Here is a 21345-nt window from a genome sequence, read left to right on the forward strand (position 1 = left end):
AAAAAATCACTGCTGTTTAAATCCCACTATCATTGTGATGTGCCTACAGCAAAGCTGTCAACACTTAGTAATATAATTGAAAGCATCTCGTCGTTTAGGAATAGTTTGGTAACTGGAAATTGTGAAGGAATAACCACATTGTTTGACACTTAACTGCATTTAGCATAATGGCACCCTACACGAAAGGACTCTCAATAAATAATGACAGTGATTGACTCTGTCAAAACTCAGCGGAGCTGTAGTGCAGTGGACCAAGAGTTGTTTCACTTACAACGTTGTAGGTATTTTTAGAGATGTGATGTTTCTTTCTTGTAATAATTTCCTTGGAGGGAAAAAGTATGTTATTGAGTATTAGAGTATGAAATGCTTGCTTTTATGATATGAAACACATTTTAGTAATGGAAGGACATTTGTTTTATACCAAATCATGCCAAATTATGTTTTATAAGCTATAGAGATACCCCAGTTCTTGGGGAAAATCTCCAAGACCAGCTGAGATATTCTTTTTAAACAGCTGTTGAGTTAATTCGGCAGCATTGGGTAATCAATACAAGCATAGACACTTGCTCTGGTTAATTGCTGATCCCAGCAGCAGCTGCATCATTATGTATGAAGCATCTCTTCAACTCAGAAATGGAGTTATGTTTGGAGCAGTAATAAGTGAGGTATTTAGATTGTCTACGAATACACACAGCCCCAGTTGTCCCCTTACTAATATCTGAATGCCCTGGGGTAATTATAAAGGATTTTCACATTAATTAACTCATGCATTACCCTGTTTGACTCTGAGCTCTTATTACTCACAATTTACAGATAAGAAAGTGAGGCATAAAGATGTTTAAAGTGATTAGCCTAAACTCTTGTGAAACTACATTTAGAACATAGATCTTCTGCATCTTTGCCTATTGGGGTGCTCTTTCCATGATCACATTTTTCTCATACTGGAGTTATTGAGCAGTACCTGCTAATATTTATTGAATATTAACTATGTGTATAAGTACTTTATCTCATTTAACCATCAATCCTATGATGTAGGTACAATTGTTGTTTCCACATTACACATAAGAAACTAATGTTCTGCTTAATTAACTTCCTTATTGTTGCATGTCTGCTAATGTCTATTGGATTTGAAATCCAGTCAATCTCAATCAAAAGTACAAAGACACTGTTTATCATGTTGGCATACCCATTGCTTTGAAATCAGTGCTTGGCATACTATTACATTTAAATGTGTATTTTAATGGAATCTTGATATCAAGTAATAGTAGTGTAGATTAAGATATTTAGGAGGCACAGAAGTAAATAACTATTTATTAATTATTGATACTGTCTTGTTGAGAGTATATGTATATTGCAAAACCAGTCTAGGAGTTGGTACCTAGTCCTGCTTTCCCTGCGCAGAATTCTTTCTCTTGTGGAATTTCGCTTTTCCTGTCTGATTCCTAATCATTCCTCAGATCTCATCCTAAACAACAGTCCTTCAAAAATCTTGGTCAGGGGTCCCTCCTGTGTACCCTCAAAAAATCCATGTAATAATTAGTTCTTCAGTCACTTTTATCCTCCTAATTGGAAAAGTCTTGTTCAATGATTTATCTCCAGTCTAGGAAAATACCTGTCACATACTGCATGCGTAATTTGTTGAGTGAATTAATGACCTCAGTGACTTAAAATTTGCATCAAATGAATGTGTTTCAAGGCATAGAGGATGGCACATGGTAGTGGTTTCAAATTCTCGAGTAGCTGAATAGTGCTTTTCTGAGATCAGAGAAATTATATTAAATAATTGGAAGCCATTGATAAGTTTACGTGTGGGTGCAGATACTTTCTGCTTCTGCTTATGCCCAGATGAAAACACAAGAGGGGGCCTAATGGACTATCAGAGAATATGCCAAATTAGTGCTAGTTTGTTATTTTTGTCTCCATAAACCATATCCAATGTGACACATTACTGCTTCATAATATTTAAAGGCTTTTATTAGAAAATATATCACTAGGTATTTTGAATAAAAATGCAAGGAAATCTAGGGACTTCCCCAGTGGTCCGGTGGTTAAGACTACGCACTTCCACTGCAGGGGGCACGGGTTCGATCCCTGGTTGGGGAACTAAGATCCCTCATGCTGCGCGGGATGGCAAAAAATTAAAAAAAGGAAAGGAAATCTAAGTAGGCCTATATAGTCAGAAACCAGGGCAAAAAGCTGAAGGTAAAGTGAAAGAAGACCAAGTGAAACAGCACGGGACAGTTCTTTATTGGTAGTGATAAGAAACTGCAGATTAGAATCTCATTCAGTGAAATGCCGAACTAACATTTGACAAAGCGTTGCACAATAGTGTCTTCCAGTGAAGAGGGCTCTGTGAGTCCTTGACCGAAAGAATATGGTCGAGATGACATTGCTACTGCTCTTGGGAAACACCTACAGGTGCAAGCAACCCCTGGAAAGACTCTGATTGAGAAGAACCGAGGGCAGGAGCCCAGCACCGCTTGTCAGCCATGCAACTGAGCCATTGTGGAGGTAAACGCTTTGGTCCCTAGTTGAGCCATCCAAATGACCACGTATGGAGCAGAATGGAACTGGCTCACCAAGCCCTACCCAGCCTAGTGATCAAGCTTTTATTAAAATGTGGGCAAGATTTTCCAACAGGCAACGACTTCAGATATTTCATGTTACAAAATAAGGAAAGATCCATATTTTTGTGATTAACAAATTTTGTAAAAATGGATACTCGTTCACAAAAATGCAGTACTCTTAAGGCATGCTAAATATGAGAGTTAAGTACTTGTGTAGGGGGCCAGGATCCTTAGGAAACAGTTCTGTGGTCACCCCAACATGTGAACAGATAATCACCTTAGGTTTCAAAGCTCTATAGAGTATAGATAGCATTAACAGATTTTCACTGGGAATCAAGGTTGGTTTGTGCATGTGAAAGTGCTGCGCAAATAACCCAGTTCTTTACTAATGCAAGAAGATGGCAGTGCTGTTACTTTTATTGTGATCATTATTTTCCTGCTGGTTAACTGGAATTCACTTAATCATTTCTTCCCTCTTCTGCTTCCTTCTGTCCTATATAAAATAGTTTCAAAAGAAGAGTTAATTGGGCTTCCCTGGTGGCGCGGTGGTTGAGAGTCCGCCTGCCGATGCAGGGGACACGGGTTCGTGCCCCGGTCCGGGAGGATCCCACATGCCGCAGAGCGGCTGGGCCCGTGAGCCATAGCCGCTGAGCCTGCGCGTCCGGAGCCTGTGCTCTGCAACGGGAGAGGCCACAGCAGTGAGAGGGCCGTGTACCGCAAAAAAAAAAAAAAAAAAATGTGTGTCAGGGACAGACATGAAGGTGACCCCCAGTGATCTCCCACCTCCTGGTGTCCATGCTTTTGTGAAATCCCTTCCTCTTGAATGTAGGTGGTTCTGGTGATTTCCTTCTAACGAAGAGAATATGGCAAAAGTGATGAGATATCTACCACTTCCCTGATCATGTTATATAAGACTCCCCTTTATTACATCTTAGAAGACTGCATCTTAGGGACCTAAGCAGATATTCTGCTGGCTTGTGAAGTAAGCAACCACGTTTAGGAAGCCCACGTGGCAAGGAACGGTAGGAGGCCTCCAGCAGGCAGCAAAAAGCAGTGACAAGAGCTTTGAGGACCCATCCTTCTTCTCCAAGCAGAATAAGCCTGCTTTATTTCTTTTACACTTTGGATTCTGTACACAATTCATTGGAGGAAAGTTCTGCTTTAAAAGAAAACACAACTTTGAAAACCACAGATCTTTCAGTTTTATAGCTTTACAGATGAGAAAGGTAAAGCCTGATTCAATTAATGTATCTCTGAGTATTCACCATGTTTACATACAGCATTTTGCTACCCACAGCAAAGCACATAGATAGAAGTAGGACATGGTTCTTCACTTTAAGAATTTTGTAACTCGATGATGAATGTTAGTAACCAGTTCAAAGCCACAGAACTGGTTCTTCTTTTGATTGACAGTGGCTTGGATTATCCTATAATAAAAGTTATAGACTATTGTGTCCGAAGGCCATAAGGCGAAATTACTGAAGAGGTAAAGATGCTTTTTAAAAAAATTTTTTTTTAATTGTTTCATTACATGGATTGTTTTTTAAACCATATTGGCTGTGGTCCCTAATTGTCCCCCCAGACTTTATCATGTCTGGGTGCTGAATGGTAAATATAGAAATGGTTAACATTTGTTGAGAACCTACTGTGTGCCTGGCATTGGCCTAACTTTTATGTTTAATCCTTGCAATACCCGTTCTGGTATTACTCCATTTGTCCTGGGCTGTTCCCTGAGTGGTTAAGAGAACTTCCAAAGTTGCAGAACTACTGAGAGACAGGGCCTCAGTAAGTAATTGTTGAATAAGGAGTAGAATAAGATTCAGTTCCCTGTTTTAAATTATGGAACAATTTACACTCAATAAAGTGCACAGAATTTAAGGGTTCAGTTCTATGAGCTTTGACAGTTATGCACACCCATGTAACTACTACCCCAATCAAAATACAGAACATTTCCAAAAAATGTCCTCATGCCTCCTTCCCGTCCATACCACCAGTCAAGACAATCAGCTTCTGATTTCTATCAGCATAGATTAGTTGTTTTGCCGAAGTTCAGTATTATGAGCCTTTTTTAAAATTTTAGCCATCATACTGGCTAAGATGCGAAACCAAGTAAAATTGTATTTTGTTATTTTAATTTGCATTTTCCTGATTATTAATGATGTTAACTATCTTTTTATATGATTATTGGCCATGTTTATGTCTCCTTTTATAAAGTCTTTTGCTTATTTTGAATTGGGGTGCTTGTCTGTATGGTGCTATATATAGTTCTTTATATAGTCTAAAGATGAATTATTTCACAAATATACATATTATAAATATTTTCTCCAGTCTGTGGCTTGCATATTCATGTTGAATAGTGTCTTTTGATGAGTGGAAGTTTTTTTAAAATTTTCATTGAAATTCAATTTATAAATTTCTTCATTTATGGTTAGAGCTTTGTGTGTCCTTATAAAAAAAAATCTGTCTGTTTCAAGGTTGTAAAGATGTTCTCATCTGTCTTCTTCTAGAAACTGTATGGAGTGAGGAAGGGATTTAGATATCGAAATTCAGTTGTTCAAGCACCATTTGATACAGATTCTCCTTCCCTCAGAGAATTTCCTTGGCAACTTCTCAGTTTGTTTTTTCCCAATACACTAGTTTGTGTAAAATAGACTGCCTCCATTTAAAGGGTACAATTTGAAGAGTTCTGACAAGTATATAATCCCACAAAACCACCATCACAATCAAGATAGAGAACACTTCCATAACCCCTATATTAGTTTGCTAGAGGTGCCATAAAAAAGTACCACCAACTGGGTTGTTTAAGCCACAGAATTTTATTCACTCACAATTCTGGAGGCTAGAAATCTGAGACTAAATTGTCAGCAAGGTTGGTGTCTATTGAGACCTTTTGCCTTGGCTTGTAGATGGTTGTCTTCTTCAGTGCCTTCACGTGATCTTTTCTCTGTGCATGTCTATGTCCCAATCTCATCTGTTAAGGACATCTTTTAAGGACACCAGTCACATTGAATTAGGGTCCACCATAATGACCTCATTTTAACTTAATTACCTCTTCAAAAACCCTATCTCCAAAACAGTCATATTCTGAAGAGGGTTAAGACTTTAACATATGCAGTTTTAGAGGACACAACTCAGCCCATAACACCCCCAAAAGATTCTTCACGCTCTTATGTAGCCCATTCCACCCTCTGCCCCCACCCGAAAGCTACCAGTGATCTGTTTTTGCCACTATAGATTTGTTTGCATTTTATATAATCAGAATCATGCATATATTCTATTTCCTATTTGGCTTCCTTCCCTCACATAATTTTGAGAATCATCCACGGTGTCGCATTTATAAGTAACGTAATACTGTTGATTACTGAGTAGTACTCCATTGGATGGATATACCACATTTTGTTTATCCATTCATATTTTGGGTGGTCTCCAGTTGGTGGCTATTATGAATAAAACTGTTGTGAGCATTTGTATACAATTCTTTTTGTGGACTCGTTTTCATTTATCTTAGTCAATTATCTAGGAGTGGAATGGCCAAGCCATGTGTTAGTTGTATGTTTAATTTTTTTTAAATGCCTAATAGATTTCCAGACTGACTGTGTCGTTTTATATTTGCACCAGCAGTATATGTGTATTCATTTGTTTTATATCTGACCGATACTTGGTATGAGTATTCCTTTTTAATTTTATTCATTTGAATGGGTGTGCTCAGTTAATTTACAACCTCAGTCTTTGTGGCTAGTCCATAAAACCTAAAGAAAAAGGATTCTTCTCTCTTTTGTAAACTCTAAGAATACAGAGTTTAAGAGCTGTTTAGTAGATATGTATCGTTTGGTTGGTAGATATGTATTGATTCAAAGGACTTTTCCCTATTATTTTCCCTGCTTACTATTAAATGATTGCATTATTGAGCCTCTGCTATAATCATAGCACCATGCTTAGCTTTATTAGAAGCACAGATCTTAAAATCAAATGGAGGGAGATGCAGAACAAGGTTACTGTATGACTGATGGAAATATCAGTCATGCTTTGAGAGAGTTATAGCAGCATGCTCTGGAAAGTGATTGACCCCTGGGGAATGGTTGGGTAATCTGGAAACTGAGAAAAAGGAAGAAATGAAAAACCCACTGGGTTAAGTCTGGTCCCTTGAAACTGGCATCTTATTGCTTATCTATCTACAACATTAAACATAATCATACTTGGGGAGTTCTATTTTGAGAAATAAGAAATCCTGCTTTCAACAGTTGCCATTTTTAAATAAGTCAACATGTGCCAGGCACTGTGCAGTCTTACAGGTGTTATTTCACTTAATCTTCATGAAATCCCTGTGAAGGAGCTATTTAATTCCTCACTTTTCAGATGAGGAACCCTAAGTTTAGAAAGGCAACATGAAACTTGCTCAAGAGCATATAGCTAATAATTGGTGGAACTGGGACTCAACAGGTTGGTGAACTTTGACTCTCCTTCTCTGTATCATTTTATTGCAGACAGAGAGGAAAAGTTAGGAGGGTGGATGGAAGCCTCTGAGTGTAGCTGTCTTAAAGACAGTTTTGCTGTCCTTGTATCATGTCAGTAGTATAATTTTCAAAATAATTTTAGTCCCTTAAATTTAATTATTCGACTTAGATGTTTGTGGAATCATTCAAGAGGCTTTTTTTTTTTTTTTTTTTTGCGGTACGGGGGCCTCTCACTGCTGTGGCCTCTCCCACTGCAGAGCACAGGCTCCGGACGCGCAGGCCCAGCAGCCATGGCCCACGGGCCCAGCCGCTCTGCAGCACGTGGGATCCTCTCGGACTGGGGCACGAACCTGTGTCCCCTGCATCGGCAGGCGGACTCTCAACCACTGTGCCACCAGGAAAGCCCCAAGAGGCTATTTTAAATGCAACACAGTTGATGATAACCTGAGATAATTGGTAAAAGTGTAGTAAAAATACTATTAAAATTACCCTTTTCAAAACCTGTAAGTGCCAATACTTTGTAGAAGCATTTTGTAAAACATAACGCATAATTTGTTTAGGGAGCAGTGTATGTGCCCACCTATGAAGAACAGATTATAGAATCGATTTAGATAATTCAGGAAAAAAACACACCTTTGCTTAAACTGCCTGTCTGAAGCTTGTCAGAGTGATATTCGGATAAGAATTAGTTAAGTACTTCAGTTTTCCACTTGATTGGACGTGACAAGACAGAGCCAAAATGACTTGTGGATTTGTTCTGGAATTCTTAAGAATAAATATTATTTTAAGACTCATATTTTATAGATTTTTATCACTGTTTATTATGCCACTGAGTCATTTTTCTGAACTTATGATTTACATGCATCATATAAATGTATTTAAATAATATTCTGCTTCACGATTTTCAGCTGGTGGTAGCATTAATCAAGACAAATCCCCAATGCTGTAATTTTCCACTCTCTTACTGATTCAAGCTACTTGAATCACTGGATTCTATCAATGCCTTCTCAGATTTCACAGGTCAACAGTACTAAGGTTTTAACTGAAGTAATTTCTCACTTGAGACCCAGAATGCAGCTGCTTGTACAAATGAATAAGATTATATGGTAGCCAAAATGCTGCTACAGTATTTTTGAGTATTTTCAATATGAACCTGGAACATTTTATTTACTGTCAAGGATTGGCAAGCTTTTTCCATAAAGGACTGGATAGTAAATATTTTAGGCTTATTGAGCCACAGCTCAGTTTTGCCCTTGCTGTGCAGAAGCAGCATAGACAATACATAAATGAACAACCATGGCCGTGTCCAATAAATTTCATTGTGGACATGGAAATGTGAATGTCATTTACTTTTCGTGTGCCACAAAAGGCTCTTCTTTTTATGCTTTTCAACCATTTAAAAATGTAAAACCATTCTTAGGTTGTGGCCATACAAAGGCAAACCCTAGGCTGGATTTGGCCAACAAGGCCATTGTTTGCTGACTCCTGATATAGATGCTCAAATAATTTATGTATTTTTCTTGGTTGTAACTACTACTGGACAAGAAGGAGAAAGTTTTCTAAAAAGCAGCCACACGATTCTTTATTAAGACATGTATTTCACACTGTTCTGACATTTTTTTTTTTCTGATGTCTTTCTCCAATTCTATACCTTTGAGAGATGAAATACATTTTTTTTTGTATTCTTCCCTTGATGCATTCTAATCCATAGCTCCCTTGGGCTGCCATGTGATTTGCAGTCCTTGTTAATCTTGTGGTCTTGACACCTTTCTTACTCCTATATAAAGCCCGTTAATTATAAATGCCTTACCCATGCAACTGTTAAAACAATGTATGCAATGAATAACCAATTAACATTTTATATTTTCTAAAACTAGAAAGGAGCAAAGTTAAAACTGCTTTCTAATGGTAGAAATTAACTGGGAAATTTGTTTCTATTTTCAGGATGGTTATAGCAATAGCATTCAATACTAATAGTTTGAGTAGTATGGATAAATGAGCACATATATTTTATTATGTTGAATTCTCATATCCAACGGAGTTCTATTCAGTTTTATTACCTGTATGTTTTGTTATGGTCTGAGATCAAGAAGAAAATTGTGAATGAATTTTCTGTAATTTCCTTGTACAACACAAGGGTTTGTCAGATAAAGTAGTACTTATGTGACAATTATAGGAATTGTTACATAAGTGTTTTTGTTGCTTTTTGGGCCCTGAAAAATTAACGCATGAAAAATTCATATCTGTGATATGCACAGAAAGTTTCATTGCATTCTATGTTTCTAAGCTGGGGATCTGACCTTTCTATCTAGAAGATTTTTAGGATCTTCTGCTTATTAAATTGTAACTTTCTCCCTGTTTGCTGCTCCAGGTCTCACTCTGCTTTCTCTCCTGCCTCCTTTTTCTCGAGCCTTTGGGCTCCTTGTGGGCCTGCACGGCACAGAGGCCCCGTCCTCTGCTGCAGCCTACTGCAGATTTCCAGAAAAGTGTGGAACTCTCTTCTCAACCAAGTTTCTGCCTTCTGTTTTTCTTAGTATTATGGCTTTACATGTTGCTAGTTATTAACTGTAATTCTCACGGGGCCTCAGGAGGGAGAGGAGATACAGGTGCCTCTGCTCAGCCTGCGGACTGCGCCCAGCGGTCCTCCAGGTGTGCCTCCCCGTGCTGCACTGCTGCCCCCAGATAGTCCTTTTGAGTGAGACTTGCATGTGTGTTTTCATTTAAAAGTTATCAACTGAAATTGCAATGAACTTAAGAAAATTATTTAAATTTTTAAACAATTAAATATAACTGCAGTGGGGAAACTACTACATGTACATGTGATACATGTTTGGAGCAATATGCCAAATATCATCTTAGTACATTGATGAAAATGGTTTTGACTTACCAGATCCCCCAAAAGGGTCCTGAGAACCCCCAGGGTCTATGTATCTTACTTTGAAAATCTTTGCATTACATATTACTTTCATTATCGTTTTATAGCATAAATAGATTTTAGAAAATGTATTAGGGAATACATTTGAATTACAATTTGTGCACCAAGTATATGCTGTTTTTTTCTCAAAGGGTCCTTCTCGCTGGGAAGATGTCTTAATCCCAAACCAGATGAGTGGTGAATGCCAGTCTCCAAACTGTCCTGGGACTAGAGCAGTAAGTACTGGTCAAATCTGTTCTTTCATTATGGCATCTCCAGTGTTTACTAGGAAATGAGATTAGAGACAAAACACTAATTGATTCTTCCCATCCACTTTTATATTTACAAAAAGTGTTATAAGATTCAAAAGTGTTCATAATATTCACGAAAAATTCTGCCTGTATCATTGCCTTCCAGTGTCACTTTCCTAGAGACTTAACCACTTTGGGTGATTATGTTGAAACATGACAATTTAAATTCCTCACAAGGTGATGTTCATGGAATATAAAGAAGATCCTGTTCAGAGTCTGACAAAAGAAAATAACAAAGCTATAATGTTCATCTTTTTCCTAATGCTGTGATATTTTACATTTACATTCCATATCATTCAAAATTGCTCTTTCTACCTTTCTTAGCAGTTTTCTGACATAGTGGGCTGTTAGAAAATTTAGAATGAATGACCAGCTGTAAATGGAATCCCCATCCTCTGTTCTCTGCAATCCATTTTGTCTTTGCAAACATACACCATGTGTTTCATATAGAGAAGGTATTTCTGGAACGAGAGCCTAAGCACTGAAGTTATTTTTTAAATAATTTTATCATTATGGTCATGTTTATAACTTGTGTATTATACTTTTTACTTTGCAAATCCTTGGGTCCATCATAATCTGATTATATATATTTTCTGAGCTGTAAATACTCTTACGGCGCCAGCACAAATGTCAAGTTAGTTCACAAACTGTCACAGCCAGCTGACAGTTAATATCTTCTCTAAGGAACAAAGTCTGTCAACAGCAACAGGTAGAGTGTTTGAGCTAGGATCATTAGATGTGTCTTCTCTCTCCAATCTGCTGGATGATTGCAAGGCTACAGAGACAGCAGTGAGCAGCAGTGATGATCACTCTCCATCAAATGGGACTAGGGACACTGAACAGCTCTTTATTAATGCAAATCCTGAAGAAAAATAATGAGTTGTGCGTCACTCGCCGATATCGAGGCACAATACAGTCTTACAAGTTTGCTATTGGGATGAAATTAAAGTATACATACTTTGTAGGACAGATTTCTTAAGTATAATTGTATTTGCGTGTATATATGTGGATGTAGTATGCATATATTATAGTATACATGCCATGTAGATATAATTACATTTAATAATAATTTAAATCCTCTGGTGCATGTCACATTATGATCTCCATATCATCTTTACAGCAATGTGAGCTCCTTTGAAAATCTACTTCAGTCATTGACAGGCTGACTGCCTCTGTGTACCTTCATATTAATTGGGAGGATTCAGCATAGCAGGATAGACAATCTTGCATCTTTAAGGATTTAGCTGCAAATTGGTCACAGGGCTACTGTGTTGCTAGGGCTGAGAATCACGACCTTTGCTTGTTGAATATTCACCTCGCCTATTTATCAGTATACAGAGCTTCGTCTAAATCAGTTTATACTGAAGCTTTATTTCGGACAGCATGGTGAACCGACACCCTAAAAAATCCTTGCAGTGCACACTATATAAAAGTAGTGAATTGAATTCCAAACACATATTTTTAAAGAACAGCTGAGCTGACAACATAGTAAGGAAAAGGTCATATGCCCAAAAGTAAGAGAAGGCTAGACTCCAGAAAGGAAACTGTGTAAGCTAAAGCCACTCACCTCCGGGTGCTACAGCCTCAGACCAGGCAAACACTGGAGACTGCTGGTGAGTTTAGGGCCTCGTCAAGGTGGAAAGTGAAACCATAGAATTCTACATGAAGAACCTCCTGGAAAACATGATTTCCTCCTGGGATCAAGTGGAGAGAGGAAGGTGCTGGGGATAGTTGCCTATTTTGTTTTCACTCTAGGTAGAAATGTTACTCCTAAGAATTTGTAAGCACAGACCCATATTTACCTGAGTTTGGGGCTAAATTTTACTCTTTCTGTGTGCACTTATATAAGGTCCTGAGTCTAGAATGTTGTTTAGGGTGGCCATGAGCTGGCAGTGCCAGGAACTGGGCTGAGACTAACCCACATCCTCCCAAGGAGACCTGTGCTCTCAAATGAGTCCTAAAATAATTCCCTCAGATAAAGTTTCACAGAGCATGACCTAACAATCAGAAAATCACAGATGGAAGCATGCCATCATGAATGAGAGCGAGCAGAGTTCAAACCTGGAAAGAACACAGAGATTAAAGTTGCCTGGGAAAGACTATAAGTATGCTTAATGCGTTTAAAAAATGAAAGCGCACATATGATTAAAAAACAAAAGACTATCAGAAATATCCAGTCAGATTAAAAGATTAAATACACACACACAAACATGCACGCCCACATGTACTTACATGCACACAATAACACGAGAAATTCTAGAATTAAAAACTATAATTGACACAAAATTGACTAGATGGGCTAAAGAGCAGGTAAGTAGGTGAAACAGCAATTCTAACTTAGATCTGAAATTTGCCCTGATAAAATTACTCAAAATGCAGGCAGAAAATATAACAGATTTAAAATATAAAAGAGAAGTTAAACAATATGGTGGGTAAAATTAGATTTCCAGAAGAAAATAATAGAGAGAATAGTGGAAAGGTAATATTTTAAAAGATAATGAAGCAGAGCTTTCCACAATTTTTAAGACTCAAGAATCCCAAGGAGGGCTTCCCTGGTGGCGCAGTGGTTGAGAGTCCGCCTGCTGATGCAGGGGACACGGGTTCGTACCCCGGTCCAGGAGGATCCCACATGCCGCGGAGCAGCTGGGCCCGTGAGCCATGGCCGCTGAGCCTGCGCGTCCAGAGCCTGTGCTCTGCAACAGGAGAGGCCACGATAGTGAGAGGCCCGCATACCACACACACACAAAAAAAAAGAATCCCAAGGAGTAGGAATAAAATGAAAGCCCCACCTAAATCGATCACTGAAATTGCAGAACAGGAAGATTCTAAAAGCATCAGAGAATGAAGAAGACTGGTTACTACACAGGAGAAACAATCAATAGTTGTTAAACCAACAGCAACGTCAGAAGGCAGACGACACAGGAACAGTGTCTTCAAAATATTGAAAGAAAATAAATGCTAAACTAAGATTGTATTTAAGAAAAACTTTTAAAAGACAAGATCAACAACCAAAAAGATATTTTCAGGTAAACAGAAACTCAGGGAATTAACTTCCATCTAAACCTTTCAAATATTTTTAAGTTAAATTATTTCAGAAAGAAAGAAAATGATCCCAGAAGGAAAGCCTGAAATGCGAGAAGGAATGATTGGAAACAATGTAGAGAAACCTAAACAAAATGTAACAATCAGTATGATAATATTTGATGAATGGAAATATATGTAAAGATAAATAAAGTTTCTGGACAATATTGCATGTAAGCATCAAACATAAAGTTAAAGCATTCTAGGATCTTTGTACTTTTCACCAGAAAGGAAAGACAGTGACTAAAATTAAACTTGTTTTTGGTACATGAATGTTCATAGCAGCTTTGTTTGTAACTGCACACTGGAAATAACCCACATGTCCAACAACAGGTGAGTGTGTAGACAAACTGGAAGAGCCATACAGTGGTTTACTGCTCAGTGATAAAAAGGAAGTCACTGTTGACACAACCCGGATGGTCCGCAAAATAATTATGCTAGTGAGACAAAAACAAAAAAAGGAGATGCTGCGTGATTCCAGTTATGTGAAATTCTAGAAAACACAAACAATCTACAGTGACAGAAAATAGATCAGTAGTTGCCTAGGGACTGGGTAGAGGCAAGCAGAGCATGAGGATGGCACTAAAAAGGGCCCGAGGAATCTTTGGGGATGAGAAATTGTTCAGTATCTTAATTGTGGTGTTGGCTTCATGGATGTATATGTATGTCAAAACGTAGGCTATTTATCCATGTGCAGTTTATTTGATGTTAATGATACCCCAGTAAAGCTATAAAATAACAATGCCAACATTTTATACAATTAGGAGATTTCACATAAAAATTCAAACCTCAAGCTCATCCTGAAAAGCCATAAGATCAGGCAGCTCTGTGTTGGCCTCTCAGCCAGAGTTCCTCACCCCTGTGCACTCCTCAGCTGGCTGCCGAGGTGTGTTAGTGAACTTGAAGGCTTTCCTCTGGTGTGTAATTCTGAGGACCCCTCACACTCCCGATACGTTTGGGGTTCTTCTCCCTTGTGAATTGTCTGGTGGTAAATAGGCTGCTTCTCCTCAAAGGCCTTTCTGAACACCATGAGTTTATAGGCTCAGGGCTGGGTCTCATGTGCCTTGGCCAGGTTCAAGTCCTTGCTCTCCAGTGCCCAGGCTTCCTCACCATGCCCCTGCTGGGGGACCACATGGGGTTGGGGGCCTCAAGTCCCGGGAAGGGCAGGAGTGCAAAGTTGTCCAGTGCACAGCATGGTAGATGCCCCTCAGGGCGTTGTCACAGAGTCCTCTTCTCCCAGGAGGGGCTCACAACCACACCCTGCAAGGTCATGGGTCCCATGCCAGGTTCATCACCTCCAAGTTCAGATGACTTCATCTGAACCATGACCTGGGGGCCTCCTCAGAAGCTGCCCCGTATAACCCACTGGGAAGCAATTCCTACCCCAGTGATCTAGTTATACCAGTCATTTTTAACATGAAACTCAAGTTAAAAATGCATTTAAATTGTATAGAATTACCATCTAGGGGATTGAAATACAATACAGGTGTCAAGTTAGAAAGAAAGAAGGGAGCGAGGGAGGGAGGGAGGAAGGAAGGAAGGAAGGAAGGAAGGAAGGGAGGAGGGAAGGAAGGAAGGAAGGAGGGAAGGAAGGAGGGAAGGAAGGAGGGAGGTAGGGAGGGAGGGAAAGAGGGAAGGAAGGAAGGAAGGAAGGAAAAAAGAGAGAGAGTGAATTAGAGGAAAATGGGACAAATAAGTAGCACACACCAAAAAAAAAAAAAAGGTAGAAATAAAACCAAATATAACAGTTAATGAAATTAAATGTAAATGGACTAACTAAAGTTTAGAAGACAGATTATTAGACTGGATTAATAGAAGAAAATCCAGCTTTATGGAGGTTACAAAAGGTATACCTAAAACATATGAGAACAAAAATATTGAAAGTGGAAGAATGGAAAATGATGTACCACACAAATAGTCACCGAACACGGCTGTTGAAACTATTTTAATTGCATATAAAATAGATTTAGGGAAAAAAAACATTATTAAAAGTTAAGAAACATTATTAAAAATAGATTTCGAGGGCTTGCCTGGTGGCGCAGTGGTTGAGAGTCGGCCTGCTGATGCAGGGGACACGGGTTCGTGCCCCAGTCCGGGAAGATCCCACATGCCGCGGAGCGGCTAGGCCCATGAGCCATGGCCGCTGAGCCTGTGCTCCATAATGGGAGAAGCCACAACAGTGAGAGACCCGCGTACCGAAAAAAAAAAAAAAAAAAAATGTAGATTTCGATGAAAGGTTCAATAACCCAGGAAGATATAGTAGTTTAAAACTTGTATGATCTCAATAACATGGATATAAAATACATTAAGGACAAATTGTCAGAATTAACAAATTGTACAGATGAAGCTGTAACCATGAGGGAAGATAGTGAGCTAACTCTCTGAGGAGTTGAGGGCTCCAGTAGTGCAAACTCAGGAAGCCGTAGCCTACTAACACAACCACTGAGCAGGGTGGCATCCTGAGTGCTACACCCAACCATGAGGGGCACCCCTTTTTTGAGCACATATGGAACATTTCAACGATTGATCGTGTTTTAAGTCATTTAAATATCACTAACGGAAACATAACCATAAAAACCTCTTAAACATGGAAATTCAGTTAACTTAGTCAATTAAAAAAAATCCAAATGGAAATACGGGATCAAACAATAATGAAAATATAACACATATCAAATCTTTTGGGATGCAGCTAAATTAGTATTTAAAGGGAGTATTTAGAACCATAAATGCTACTTTTATAAAAGAAGAGAGGATAACATTATTTAAAGATACTGTTTAAGAAAGGAGGAAAAAATTGTCATAGTGAACTATTTTTTTCCCATATCTAATGAACATAAATAAATGGTTAAATAAAGGACATGAAGGTATGCACACTTCTGAATAACTATACCAGTGGGTGGGCAGAATTGCTCAATATGAGTCGTTTAATTCCTTCTTCTTTGCTCTTATCTTAAAACCATTTTTCTGGATTGTATTTTTACAGTGCAGCCAGATGTAAACCATGACTTCTATTTTCTAAAGCATTGTGTGCGGTGTTTGTTTCTTAAGAAGATGAGAAGATAGGCACTTTAAGTAGTTTATCATATTTAAATTTGTAGAGTATTTTAAATTTTGACACTATGTTATACACTATGTATTATATTATTATAAAAATGTTTAATTTCTATCACTTGAATAAAATATCCATATATTTAAAGTTCAAAAGAGCAGGGTCTATAATGTATTCTTAATTCATGTTTAGGTACTTAAAGTTCATCTAACTAGATCATTTTAAATAGCAGTAAACTTTCACCTTGGTTTTTAAGACTACAGATATAAACTTGACCCTACCTACACTTTAGACAGAGAAATCTGAAACAAATTCAGTTCTACACTAGTCACTGTTATCTCAGAAGGAGCATCACATTAGTTCTGAAAGGCACCTTACCTTATTATAAAAACAATTCTAGTCAATTCCAAGGGTGTGTGCTTGAGATTAAGAGGGACAGAATCAATTAGGATTTTTTTTCCATTAGTGAAATTAATTCAACATTGGATGTGATATAGACTTTAAGTTTTCTGTGTAAATCTTCATTTTATATTTTGCCTATGATACCTTAAACAATGAAGATATTTGTGTTTGTGCATTGGGGGATGTATATTTTTCTTACTTGCACACATGTAGGCTAACGCATACCCAGAAGCCTTACTCTCTAGGAATTATTCCTGAGTTCTGAATCATAACTTTTAAAAGTGAGTATTCCCTGTCCATCAAACACTCTCCTGTGAAGACATTTGGCCTAGTGGTGCTTTTATGGTAATTAAGGGTTTCTTAGCCAACTGTGAGATTGTTGATTTTTCCCTCACGTCTGACAGTGGGGTTTAGGATAAGGGATAGTCCCTGGGATGAAAAAGAAATCAATTATATCTTGTCTTAGTCTGTTCAGTCTGCTATACCAAAAATACCACAAATTGGGTGGCTTATAAACAACAAATACTTATTTCTCACAGCTGTGGAGGATGGAAGTCCAAGGCACCAACAGATTCAGCGTCTGTTGAGAGCCCACTTCCTGAGACTTAGAGGGCCGTCTGCTCATTGTGTCCTCAAGTGGTGGACAGGGTGAGGGAGCTCTCAGGGGTCTCTTTTAATAAGGGCTCTGCTCTCATGACCTAATCACCTTCTAAAGGCCCCAACTCCAAATACCATCACAGTGGGAAACGGGTTTCAACATATGAATTTGGGGAAAACACAAACATTCAGATCGTAGCAAACCTCAAAGTAATAAATAACCAAGGTCATGATTTTTATGCTTATTAAGGGATGTTGATTTCACTACTTAGCCTATAGCATGCATTATATTTTATGTTTCTGAGGAGTAATATTTACTGAAATTCTGTGTAAAACAATAGAAAACTTTCTTTTTTAGATTGCTTGATTTTGACCAGAGTTAAGCTCTTTTACATAGAACGTTTCTTTCTTATCAGAAACAGTTGAGATAAATCTGTTAAAATAGCTCAAAGACGCATTTCAAGTGAAGCTTGATACTAAAAACTATCCCCTGAATTATAATAAATGACATAATTATTAAACTCAGTGCAGCAAATGGAGAGTTTTCATCTTACTCAACATGCAATTTATTTCTTGCATTTTCCCTGTTAGGCTCAGTGTATGTCCACTGGAACATTAGTTTGAATGCAAGTTAATTAATATTCATAGTCTCTCTCTTTGATTTCATCTTCTGGGAAGATGTTGACCAGAACAAAATGAATAGTAAATAAGTGTCACCTAATACTGTAAATTTTTTTATTTATAGGTCATTTGCATATTTTATGTCTGAAAAGTTTCTTATTAATGTTTTAGTTTAATCAAATTACTATCCTTGAAGGGCTCTGTGTTTCTTTTTGTTTCTTTTTGTTGTTGTTTTAGGCTTGAGTAGGATCTCACAAAATGAGTCTCAGGATTTCTCAGGATGGTTTCCTGGTATAAACTATATGTTCTTATTTTTTGCAATATCTAATAATAATGGAAGGTTGGCTTTGTTTCGTTTTTAAGAAAAGATCTGAGGTTGCAAGTGTCCCTGAGGTAGTCACAAATGAAAGCCTTTTTTTGCACAATGTAAAAGGAGCTCCGTATTCTTATGTTGCCCAAACTCATCTGCATAATGCAATAAGCAACGTGGCACAGACATCTCCAAATATGTATTTAAACAATCCCAACCCTTGTGGTTCCAGGGGAGCCATTGAACCCAAAGGGCTGCTGGGTGCTTAAACGTGGAGGGTGGAGAATGGAAACAGAAGTAAAAGGAAAGAACACATTGACTCCTCTCTCATTCTGCCCTGCTCTGGTCAAAGAGAAATGGTCTCCCTGTCCTTACACTGTCCTACAGTCATATTTTCTAAATTCTAAATAAAATTGAATTCTGAAAGTTTTGCAGTCAAACTCAGATTATGATTGAATGGTATCTAAGCAGGACAAAATGTTCTTTGTTTTCTGACATGCAATTCGGGTGACAAACTAGAAACTTCTTATAGCATTTTTCAAAATCTGATCAAGTATTCAGACTCAAGGACAGTTCATTTCTAAATCAAGTTTTGAGGACTTGAAAACAAAAAGTGTCATTTAAAAAAAAATAAGGCAAAATTGAAAGATACATATTTTATTATGGAATTGGCAGAAATTTTGCAAATTTAAATAAAAATTTTAAAATTTTGTTTATAAATAAATTAGTCTGCTATGAAAAAAAATGTGTCAGTTTTTAAGAGTACTAAAGAAATTGAGGTAGTTTTTAAGAACCCATAGGTATTTGTGCAACTCTGAAGTCTAGACTCAATTCCATTCAATTTCTCTTTTTCTGTGACATAACCCCATTTTTATCTGAGCTCTTTTATAACTTAGTGGAAAATTAAATCAACAGTCATCTTCAAATGGTATTGTTAAAGACTCTTGTACTGTTACATGAAAAAAACTAATCACCAAAGAAAGGAAACCAGGTACCAGAAATCCGTGCATGTATATATAGCAGAATACCTATGCACATGAGATAACCAATATCCACACCGTAGTCCCACAGACATAACCTTGGTTTAGTTTATGATGCCATTTTTCAAGCAAATGGTTGGTTTCCATAATGTATATTTTAAATATTGAAAATAATTCTTGCCTCCTCAATTCCAGGAAAATTCTGTTGTTTGTGAATTGTAAGTTGTTTTTTCACTTGATGATCTGTGATTCTCTGTGCTATAATTTATATCTTATTTCGTATACAGAAGAAAATCATGCATATTACCACAGTGCTGTTTGGATATGATCAACTTTTATCATCCCCAGAGGCTTCAAAAGTTACTCCTTAATTTCTCATCTTTCCATGGAATGATTCCAAAGCCAGATATGTCAGTGAGGGGCTGTGTTGAAGTTTTGTTGTGGCTTTAGACAAGGGCCCCAGACAACAAAGACACAACAAACGAATTTATCACGATTAACCAGAAAAAGGTGCACTTCGAGACTGTTAGGTTTTAGATTAGGGGAGAAGGTATATGGATCTACCAGAGAAGATAGCAATAGATGTAATAAGATAATTTCAGTAGATTTACAAAGGAAATTCTGAGAACTGGAGCAAAGAAAGATTATATACTACTGTAAACATCACTGAATGTTTCCACTGGGATGGTAGATTAGACCTAAATGGAAATATCAGGGATTGGGGGCTAGAGGTCAGCCTGCGATAGCCTCCGTGCAGATGCACAAGAGGCTAATGGAGTGAGAATAGAAGGAAGATGTGGGAGTAATGGGCCAAGAGAATGAGGCCTGCTTCTCAACCAGGAAATCACCCTCTTGATCCTTCAAGCAGGTGACTGATGGCTCTTGGAGACCCACACTTCATCATGCCTTGATGGCAGAGTCATCAAGAAACCATCATCCCTCTTATTCAGGTCAAGCTAGCTCTCAAAAAGTTATCAAGGGCCATGATAAAATTTAGTTTTTCAGATATATGCTGAAAAAAAAAATACTTAAAGCTATTTTACCAAACTTGAGAGGTAGCATAGAAAATATAAACATATGGAGAATAAGATCAAAACTGAGAAGAATTTCATGCACTATTGACGCACATGTAGTGAAACGTTTACTTCCACTAATATTTCTTAGAAAACAAACATAGTTTGGGGTCCTCAGATCTGAATTTCCTAAAGTAGGTAATTATCATCCCCCTCAGTACTCAGAGTTCTAGAAAATAAACTCAGTGCTGACCATAATACATGAGTGTTTTTATGAGATGAAGACAAAACTTTTACGTTTAAAGATTGAAAAGCGAAATATACTTTAAAATGTGTGTGTTTCCATTCAGAGAAATATAGTTATTTTCATAACAGGTATTTATGTGTTATGTTATGCGCTGTGTAGAAAACAAAGACTGACCTTCAAGCACCGGAAGTCTGGTTGGGGAGATAAGACTTTACAGAAATGACTGCAACCCAGATTCAGCAACACAAGCAAAATACGCATTGAGCATGTCTTCTACGCCAGGCTCTAGGAATAGAAAAGGAAATATTTCACTTACTGCTCTCATCATTTGGGGAAAATGTCAGGGTGGGGTCGGACATGTAGGCCAGTGATGATTTTTACCACAAACTACATCTTGATAAAGACAGATATGAAGGAGTGTAAAAGACTTCACTTTGTGAATAAGGGAGAAGAAATAAGACAAATTGGTATATCACAGAGGCCATGAGACCAGCACAAAGAAGTGTTCTGTGGGAGTTCAGAGAAGGGAATTCCTTTAACAGAGGTGACCAAAGAAGGCTTTTTGGAGGAGGCGGGCCTGAGGCATAGGTAGTGGAAATTCCACAGGTAGTGATGTCGTCAAGGTTAGGAGCATTTTGTGAGGCAGAGGAAATGACAGGAATAAAGACATAGAAAATTAAGGGTCATTCATCCCATGAAGTACTGTTAGCTGCCTGCTGTCTGGTAGATAGTAGGCTCAGCCCTCCTGTGTGTGCAAAGTCAACATCCTCTGCTTCCACGGAGGTCCTCTCAGCCCTGA

General features: G+C 37.9%; 1 protein-coding gene across 17 annotated transcripts in view; it reads left to right on the forward strand.

Moving 5' to 3' along the window:
- The window catches only part of LOC137204361 (E3 ubiquitin-protein ligase parkin), a 1432750-nt gene that overhangs the window by 640824 nt on the left and 770581 nt on the right, over positions 1–21345 (forward strand). For all 17 annotated transcript variants that reach the window (XR_010933571.1, XR_010933572.1, XR_010933575.1 and 14 more), the window contains one exon: positions 10088–10171. Coding sequence is in view for 12 of the 17 variants with exons in the window: in XM_067701593.1 (XP_067557694.1) it covers positions 10088–10171 (84 nt within the window). In the remaining 5 variants the exon portion in view is untranslated. The remainder of the gene's footprint in view (positions 1–10087; positions 10172–21345) is intronic.

This window comes from Pseudorca crassidens, chromosome 13 (assembly GCF_039906515.1).
Source record: "Pseudorca crassidens isolate mPseCra1 chromosome 13, mPseCra1.hap1, whole genome shotgun sequence".
In the NCBI taxonomy this organism is placed as follows: domain Eukaryota; kingdom Metazoa; phylum Chordata; class Mammalia; order Artiodactyla; family Delphinidae; genus Pseudorca; species Pseudorca crassidens.